This window comes from Habropoda laboriosa, unplaced genomic scaffold (genome assembly GCF_001263275.1).
Source record: "Habropoda laboriosa isolate 0110345459 unplaced genomic scaffold, ASM126327v1 scaffold23, whole genome shotgun sequence".
Classification (NCBI taxonomy): Eukaryota; Metazoa; Arthropoda; class Insecta; order Hymenoptera; family Apidae; genus Habropoda; species Habropoda laboriosa.
In genome coordinates this window covers 436,070-445,961 of record NW_017100140.1, presented here as the reverse complement: position 1 = coordinate 445,961, position 9,892 = coordinate 436,070, and the positions used below count along the sequence as shown (strand labels likewise).

The 9,892-nt window shown below is 38.9% G+C and overlaps 1 protein-coding gene across 1 annotated transcript in view; it reads right to left on the bottom strand.

Moving 5' to 3' along the window:
* LOC108579864 (putative aminopeptidase W07G4.4) overlaps positions 1-9,892 on the bottom strand; it is a 39,075-nt gene that overhangs the window by 23,320 nt on the left and 5,863 nt on the right. Inside the window, exon 3 of the mRNA XM_017943488.1 lies at positions 6,333-6,441. Coding sequence (XP_017798977.1) covers positions 6,333-6,441 — 109 coding nt within the window. The remainder of the gene's footprint in view (positions 1-6,332; positions 6,442-9,892) is intronic.

Genomic DNA, 9,892 nt, shown 5'->3' with positions numbered 1-9,892 from the left:
ATTTCACAACGAGAAAGTAATAAGATCGTTGAAACGTACTTATTTGTCAAAGAAACTTGTAAAAACGTATAAATTGTTATATGCAATGTTATAACAAATTGTCGGAAGTATAAATTTTTAATAAAATTGTGAAAATTGATAAATTATACCGTGTTACGATAGCGGAAATCTCCCGCGAAAATCTCCCGCGAAAATTTCCCGCCTGACCTAACGGACGATTTTGCTAATGACTTTGGGGAGAGGGTACCGCAGGTATATAAGGACCCGCCGATGTCCCGCGAATTTATTCACCCTTTATACTGGGCCCTAGACACTTCGCGGCAAATTAGTCTTAAAGGTTTTGAGATGTGAATAAGGTGGTCGAGGGCTACTAGCTAGCCTATGTCCACCGTATACACACTCTGCCTTCTCAAACTTACCATACACTAGCATTCTCAGTTATCGATACTTGGAAAATTACTATTAGACTTTCTTTAAATTAAACTAAATTGGTTCTGCATTTATTAATGCTTACGGACAAGTGCTATCAGACTTCGAATATTCTACTTCAAATTTTTATTTTTAAATAAATTTTAGTGAAATTCCAAGTATTGATATTTATCAGTAAATTATTATCAGAGTTTAAATACTCGACTTAAAATCATTTCGCGAATTATTAAAACTTTAAATAAACTACTTCCCACGAGATATTTAGAAATTAATTTGAGTGTTCAGGTAAATAAACATTCCAAGTTTAGTCATGGTCGTTCTTCGTACTTGTCGAATAGGGTGTCGATTTTAGGTTTGGGTTTGAACGAATTTGATATCTTTCTAATGAAATTTTTGACGTTTCAAGTATTTGTCGAAGTGAATTAAAAATTTTTGACCACGTTGCAACTAATTAAATACATTTTCGTTACAGCTGATTGATAATATGTACTTTTATTTGAATTTATTTAATGACTTGTCATTTTGTAAACTAATAATTCACAGCGATCCAAGGAATTGCATGATTTGCATGTTTAGTAGTTAGTTATATTATTGAATTTTATATTGTGTGCTGAAAAGTGAGCTGATTTGCAACGAGTGCACTATACTCGTGCACTATGCCCACCCTAAATTAAACCGTCTCAGTAAAAATTTCAAATTAATTCCAACTGCTGGGGGAAAAGTACATATTGATTGTTATGCTGTAACGAAAAAGCAACCTCTCAAAGTCATTTCAATATCCTATTCGACAAGTCTGAAGAGCAACGATGACTAAAATTCAAATGTTTATTTCCCTAAACCTTCAAAATAATTTCGAAATATTTTATTCGAAGCGGAGTATTCCAAGTCAGTATCGAGAATTGAAGAAATTATTTAATAGTATTTAAAAGAACCGAAAGGAGAATATTTAAAGTCTGATATTAAATGTCTAAATTAATCACTCAATAAGTTTTAACGTTAGATTGTTTCCTCGATATGGTCATGGTGGTCATCAGTGACTGGAGTGCCTCAAATGTTTAGAATAATTAAAATAAACTAAATGTTGTCAACTAAAAATTTTGAACGTCATAGCTAGCTAGACATTATTTTCAATTGAAAAAAAAAATTATAAAGCATAATTCTTGTGGCGGCCTGACAGCAACCTGTAAATTTGGCGCGACAGTGAACGTATTAATAAGTAAATGTTGTTCAAATTATATCGTGTTTGATATCATTTTCATCCGAAAAATCTCATCAATATGTTAAGAAAAATTTCGGGAAAAAAAACGTAAAATTGAAAAAGTTGAAAATAACGTAAAATTGAGAAAGTTGATATTTAAATCGCTTGGTTGCCTCGACTCACGTTTCATGCTTATCTTTTATTCCTTGTCCTTGGCTACGTTCGGCAAACTACAAAGGCGGGCGCGAGGCTCGAAAACGTAGTCCCTGACTCTACGAGTGTCAGGTTTAGCTTCCTTGCGGTCTGACACTTGTGAGAATATACTGTATTTAACTAAGATTCTTTTTATGAATTGTATGTAGTGTTCTTTGTGTAATAAGACGATGATAATGATAAGTGTGAATTTGTATTGCAAAGTGAAAATTTTGAATGTGCATTTCGACTTTGAAATTGATTAGAAGGATTTCAACCCTTTACCTGCAAACCCCTATACGACTACTTAATTAAGATTCTTTTTGTAAATTCTTGTAGTGTTCCTCGTATAACAAGGACGACGTTAACAATAAATGTAAAATTACATTGCAAACCAAGTCTTAAATATTGATCAAAAAAAGGATTTCACCCCTTCGCATCCAAATTCACGTTTCTTCCATACAAAGTAAATCCTCGCTTCACCAATAAACTAAATCTAGCAAAATAATCGATCAGAATAAACTACCCCCGAACGTTCCATCGGACAAGAAAAATCCCCCTTTGAAATAACGCTGAAATGTGCAATATCTGTTCACCACCTCGAAGCTAATGAAACACGACGTTAACCCAGATTCTTACGCGCGTCGACAGTTCGACAGGACAGTGACACGCGCCCACACACACACACTATCGGTTATCCCTGCTAATTAATCTTGTCTCCACGCAGCGTTATCGATAATTTCGCAAGCAAGATACCGCGCCGATACGATTGACCAGTGTCAAGCGGCCAATCTCGCGGCACAACACGCCACGTTTCCGATCGTAATTCCGAATTGTCAGTGGTACACGAGGCGCGTGATCCCGCGTGTAACGACGGGAACACGAAATCGAGGGTGAAACAACGTACCCCAGGGAAGACGTCTATGAACAATGGGAACTCGTAAGACACACTTATCCATCAGCGGCAGATCGCATCGCCGCTGTTCCTGACAGGTGTTGTTTAATAGCTCTGTTGACCGCGCGTTGCGCTGCTGATACCTGTCATCCGCCGCTGTTTACTCAAAATGTCGTCGAACCGGAAACCCCTGGGATTTTATTCGCTCTGATAACCTGTATATTCCATCAACGAAACGTTTCCACCAGCCCTTCGTAGACGAAATTTTAGACAGAGATGAATGCCGGGGGAACGAGCGACCTTCAACGATAGATCGACTCCTCGCAGGCTATAGACAATTTAACCCTTTCGTTACTATTGCATCGATGCATTTTGGTGCACTTGTCACCTTGACTCAATGCTTAATTTTATCCTTACGCATTTCTGACTTTTAAAACGATACGACAAGAATAAGAAATTTTGTTCAACCCTTTCGTCACTAAATGGTGTCTATAGACGTTTTGAAATTTTTTCGAGCCTTTTGTGCACTTATCACCTTGATTCAATACTTAATTTTATCCTTACGCACTTCAATCTTAATTTAATAAAGCGAATTTTAAAAGGACACGGACGAAATAAGGAAAATTCACCGTCAGTCGTTAAAATCTGCCGTAGCGAAAGGGTTAAGACTACCTTTTCCCGTAATTTTCTTCCGTTTTAACACGTTCGCTGCGGCTCCAAAAATAAACACCTTCGCTAGACGCGGTTTGTACTTTTTTGATTGATTTGGTGTAGAATTGATGACGTCAAACGGCGTCACCCGCACAATAGCAACGTAAACAATTTCGCCAATTGGCGTCATTCAAAGCGAACGTGTTAACTCGATTTTTCAAACCGTCAGATTTTCAGATCGTCAAAATTTTTTACCCTTCGAACACACGGAGCAGGAGAATTTTAGTTGTGACATCAAAATGAAAAACCTTGTAAGTTCGACACAAAAATAAAGATTCTGACCTGAAATTTTGTTCACAATATATGTAAATAATATTACACATATAAGAAGATTGATTTAATAATTTGACAAATTTTGGAAAAAGAAAATTTTTCCTCCGTACTCAAATAGGGAACCTCGAAGGGAGAATAGAGAGGGAGTAGTTGGCGTAGTGCGCAAAGCCTCGGCTTGCTACGCTGGCGGTCCCGGGTTCGATTCCCGTTTAGGTCCATAAAAATTTTTCCGTCGATTTCTACATATAAATTTCACTTCAACGTGAAGAATGATACAAAAACCATAAAATTTCGAAATTTTATCTCAAAAATAGCTAATAGTTAATTTTCTACCGAATGCCCCCTTAACCCAATGAAAACAAAAACGGAAATCGTTGCAATCTCAAAAAAAAAATCAGTAAAAACAACACACACCAACCAGAATATCGACACTTTTCCCTCTCTCTCTCAATCACACACAGCAGAGAGCCACGAAGTAGCAGGAGTGGGGGAAGGCGACCTTGACCCGTCGACAGAATCTCCACAGGCTATATACCGAGCGTTGCCCGTAAATAAATCAGCGGGCAAACTTTTCGCCGAAGATTGCTTTCGAGCCGTCGATTAACGTTGGACGTTTCCTCAGGAGACGGGGGATAACGACGGTGAATCTCTATCGTTTACACGAAGAACCAACCGTTCCAGAGCGTCAGGCAAGTGTCTCGGGCAAGAGTTTCCGAAGTATTAGCTCGTTTCGTAGCGTCTGGACGCGACGATTCGTGTCGTTAGTTATGGATTAAGACGCCCGTTCGGGGCCAGTCTCTCGATTCGAGTCTAACCATTCGGAGAGTCGACACTAACACGTCGTTTCGGGGTGGATTTAGGTCGGTTTAGGGAACTAGGGGGAGAGAGAGAGGTAGGTTGGAAGAGCCAGTCAGACTAGAGCCCGGGGTGAAACACACGGAGCTTGAATTCCTTTCAAACACAGGCCAGGCTGCTTCCTATTCTGCGAACGTGGCCCGTGCCAGCCGAGCTAGCTAGGCGGCTTTCTCTGTGTTGTCTTTGTTTGATTGGTTTAAATGGCGCGCGAGCGACCACAATTCGACCGACTATCTGGGAAACGCTTTAACCAGCCGTGTTGCCTACAATTGAGCGGCGCGCGTTTATCAGCGACGTTGACGTTACTAATCTTCCGCTGCTCCACTTTCTTCCGGGATGCCTCTGATACATCTGTCGCACGCCGCTCACTTTCTGTTCTTACCAGTTCTTCGGGTGTTTAGTTTGAAGAAAGTTTTGATGTTGATACACAAAGATGACGGTGTGTTTTGATCTTGAATCCTTGATTTGTGATTTTTTTAGATAATGTGTGTGCTAGTGTTTTGGGAGCACTGGTCGATTTACAGGAGCAAGGAAATTGAGAATGGTTTTGGAATTAATATTGGAGGGTGCAAGGGAGCAACAGAAAATATTGAATATTTCTTGGAACCGCTAACTTCCTTGTTTTCTACTTCAACGTTCACTGGTCCCAATCTTAAATCCTCGTCTTGTGCTTTTTTTAGCAAGTGTCTGTCAGTGATTTGGGATCACTTGTCAATTTACACGAAAATCGAGTAAATTTTAAATAAATTAAGAATGAATTGAGAATTAATATTGGAGGGTGCAATGGAGCAACAGAAAATATTGAATATTTCTTGGAACTACTAACTTCCTTGCTTTCTACTTCAACGTTCACTGATCCCAATCTTAAATCCTCGTCTTGTACTTTTTTTAGCAAGTGTCTGTCAGTGATTTGGGATCACTTGTCAATTTACACGACAATCGAGTAAATTTTAAATAAATTAAGAATGAATTGAGAATTAATATTGGAGGGTGCAAGGGAGCAAGAGAAAATATTGAATATTTCTTGGAACTAGTAACTTCCTTGCTTTCTTTTTAAGGTTTAGTGGTCCCAATCTTGAATCCTCGACTTGTGATTTTTTTTTAGCAAGTGTCTGTCAGTGATTTGGGATCACTTGTCAATTTACACGAAAATCGAGTAAATTTTAAACAAATTAAGAATGAATTGAGAATTAATATTGGAGGGTGCAATGGAGCAACAGAAAATATAAAATATTTCTTAAACCTGCTAACTTTCTTGCTTTCTATTTCAATGTTTAGCGATCGCAAAATTTTCAACTACCTCTCAATGTTCTGGGACCACTTGTCAATTTTCACGAGTTCTGATTAAATTTCAAATAAATTAAGAATAATTTTGAAAATAATATTGGAGGGTTCAATAGAGCAACGAACAATATTAAATATTTCTTGAAACTGCTACCTTCCTTCCTTTCTATTTGAACATTTAGTTCTCCCAAAGTTTCCGTCCATAGCGTACGCCACCGTCAGGCAATCATCGAATTTTCCAACGTCGAATAGTCATAAGAAGCCCCGGTACCTCGAAACTTTTCGTCGATGGCGTGTAACAGAGGCAGAGACCTCCGACCTTTCCGTACAGCTTATCTCAAATCTCCCTTCTTTAATGAAATTGTTTTCGACGTGGATTCTTCGACACCGTACAGACAAGATAAACCTCTACACACGTTCGTGTGTGAAACGAGGGACTCCGCGGGACGTTTCAATCGTTATCATTCACCGATTCGAGGCAGTTTAATTACTCACTACGTAGAGGCCTTCCAATGCGCCAAGAAGCGTGACCAGCTCGACGTTCTCGAAGCGGATATCCGGCAGGAGCGCGAACAACGGACACCTGACGCCAGCCTTCAGCGCTCTGTTAACAGAAATTCCCGGTTAATAGCCGGGCGAATGTGTTACGGGCAAAGCCACGGGGAGAAACAAGAAAGGCCGCACGCGGCGGCCAGTTAAGCGTGAAATTAACCCGATTCCACACGGAACCAAGAAAAATACCGCACGTCAATGTCAATCTTGGCCCGCGAAATGAGAGAATCACGATCAATCTCAGTAACCATCGATCCAACGCCGACGAATCAATTCTAGCGGAACCGGAGCGGTGCGCGTTAACCCTCGAATTATCAAATCGCGCCGCTGTGTGCGAATTTCGGAAGGGAAAACGGGGATAAATGGATTGTGAAAGAAAGAGAGGAAAAGCGTTTAGTATTCTTTGGTGATTGGTGGAAAAATTGTGTTCGACGAAGAATTTGTGCTGATGTTTTGTGTATCTTTTTGTGGTTTGTGTGTGATTATTGGTGTTTGGAGATTTTCGAGGTGTTATCTTAAAAATAATCCTCGTGACTCTACTTTTTGTTTCTTTAATTTTGCTATTCATTCTTATCAGTGATTATATCATATTGTTAACCCTTTTCACTCCAAGCATTTTTTTCCATTATACTTTTGCAGTGAAGCATTTGAAAATTCAAAGTTTCATTTTGAAAAAAGGAAGATATTTGATTTTTGCTTGTGATTAATTTGCATTAATTTGAATTTTGCACGTTAATGTTCTTCGAAGTAATTACACACGTCGGCGTTGAAGCACAAAGGGTTAATTTCAGTTACTTTTTCTAACAATTTCGAGCACTATACTTGAGCTTACAGACGAACGTTAGCCACTCCTATTATGAAAGCTTGTAAAATCTTGGGAAATTAGCGAGATACTAGCAAAATCTTGGGAAAAAACTTGTAAAACCTTGGAAGTTCATACTTTGCGTTCTCCATTAATCACTGTGTCTGCTCTTTGCAAAGAACAAGCTCGTGAAATCTTGAGAGCTCGTTCCTTATATGCTCCCTTCAGAACGCTTCCTTTATTCTTCACATTTTTTTTTATCCTTCTAGCCTGCTTGTAACCGAAAGCTTCGCGAGTTCTAGCTGAATCTCAAATTCAACCATTTTGTAACATTTTTACATTTTAAAAATTCGAGAAGAAAGCTGAAAGTTACGTTTACATCCTCAGAAAAAATTGAAGATTTTCGTTCACAGATTCCTTATGAAAAAGATTCCCAAACTTTTCCTTTTTTTGGAATGAATCAGTGTGGTGTATCTTTACTTTTCAAAAATTCGAGAAGAAAGCTGAAAGTTACATTCATATTCTCTAAAAAAAAATTGAAGATTTTCGTTTAGAAATTCCCTATGAAAAAAATTGCCAAACTTTTCCTTTTTTTGAGATGCATCAGTGTAGTGTATCTTTACTTTTCAAAAATTCGAGAAGGAAGCTGAAAGTTACATTTACATCTTCTGAAAAAATTGAAGATTTTCGTTCACAGATTCCTTATGAAAAAAATTCCAGAACATTTCCTTTTTTTGGAATGAATCAAGATGGTGTATTTTTACTTTTCAAAAATTCGAGAAGAAAGCTGAAAGTTACATTCATATTCTCTAAAAAAAAATTGAAGATTTTCGTTTAGAAATTCCCTATGAAAAAAATTGCCAAACTTTTCCTTTTTTTGAGATGCATCAGTGTAGTGTATCTTTACTTTTCAAAAATTCGAGAAGAAAGCTGAAAGTTACGTTCATATTCTCTAAAAAAAATTGAAGATTTTCGTTCAGAGGTTCCTTATGAAAAAAATTCCCAAACTGTTCCTCCTTTCGAGATGCGTTAATCGTTAATCGATTAATCTTCACGATTCTCCTCCGACGATGCGTTATTTCCGGAGAAAATCGCGTGTTTCCACGAACCGAGTTAAACACCGGAGCAGCATCAGTCAGAATGAAGAAACCGCGGGCAATATTGGCAAGGAAAACGAAAAGTTGTCCTCTCCTCTTCATTTCGCCGCGGTATTCCAACTGTCTAACGCGAGTTTCGCCGACGTATGCGCGGAATCCGCAGCGACAGCGTCTCGCAACGACTGCCGCCGTCAGCTCGCGGAATTTCATTTTTCAAGCGAATTTCGCGACAGTAGGACACGCGGCTCGCGTGGTATTCCACTTCCATTCACCGACTACTTCTTCCATTTCTTGGCGTTTACTTGAAAAAAAAGGAAAGAAGAATCAAGTAGTAACCGAGGGTTCTTCACTTCGAGGAGGACGATTAATCGGTTCGAATTGGACAGAAGAGCCACTGAAAGACACAAAGATCCGTGGATAATGGATAGATTCGAGGCGTCTCTGCCTTCGTTCCAAGTTTCCGCGTTTCTTCTTGCTGTTTGCTCGGGTTTAAACTCCGAGTTTACCATTATTCTTCCGTTCCTCCAATTCTCTTCTATTTTTCTCGCATCTCTGTCCTTCTATCTTGCTTTCGAGAGTTCGCGATGTCGGTTCAATCGACACTGTTCGACGAACGAACTAGATCACCGATGCTCTCGGGTCCTCGAAAAAATCGAGGCTGTCGCGGAGGATCTGTCGAATATCGCAGCTTTTCGCGTTTATTCTATTAGGTCTACCGAAGATCGATATTCTATTGAAATTACGATGCTAAAGAAAATTAAAAAAAAAAAACGAGATTTGTGGATAAATGAAATTTTCGAATTCGGAAAGACAGCGAATAGTTGAAAAAGAAAATATGTAGCTTATAGAATATCTACGAGGCTGTCCAAAGTTCGACATTCGATCGAAATTTCCATCTTAAAGAAAATAAAAAAAAGCAAGGTTTGTGAAAAAATGAAATTTTCGAATACTAAATGCTGAAAGACATTTTGAGTTGCAGAAGAAAGTACATATCTTATAGACTCTCGATCTTTAAGAAAATTAAAAAGAAAACAAAGTTTCTTAGCAAAAGGAAATTTTCAGATTTTCCAACAAGCGGCAAAAAATTGCAAAAAGAATACATATCTTATAGAATAAAGAAATTATCGCGGTAAAATCTGAAATTTCCCGAATCGCTCAAACTTAATTAAAAATCGCCAGCAATTATCCGGCCGATCCGGCGTATAAAGAGGGACAAAAATGTCGAAACCGAACACCCGGCCATGAATATTTACCCCTAGTGATCCACCTTCTCTGCGCTTTATTCCGTATTTATTAAGCGAGAGATCGCTCGCGAATCGAACGAGCGTGCCGCCGTCGTAAATAGATCGGCGCGAGGCATCGCCGTTAAAAGCTGATCGCTTCGATGAATCATTCAGCTGGCTGTGCACGGTCAACCCTTTCCACGGCTATACCAGGCTTAACTATTCTGTGCATGTTCTTATAAATATTCCACGCGAACGTTTATCTCTTCCAACTGGAGGACATCGATCATGTCGAAGCTGGAGGAGCTTCGATTAGAGGGAGGGAAAATAAGGGGAGAAGAATGACATAGGACGTTCTCTTTTCGGATGAATTGATTCGCC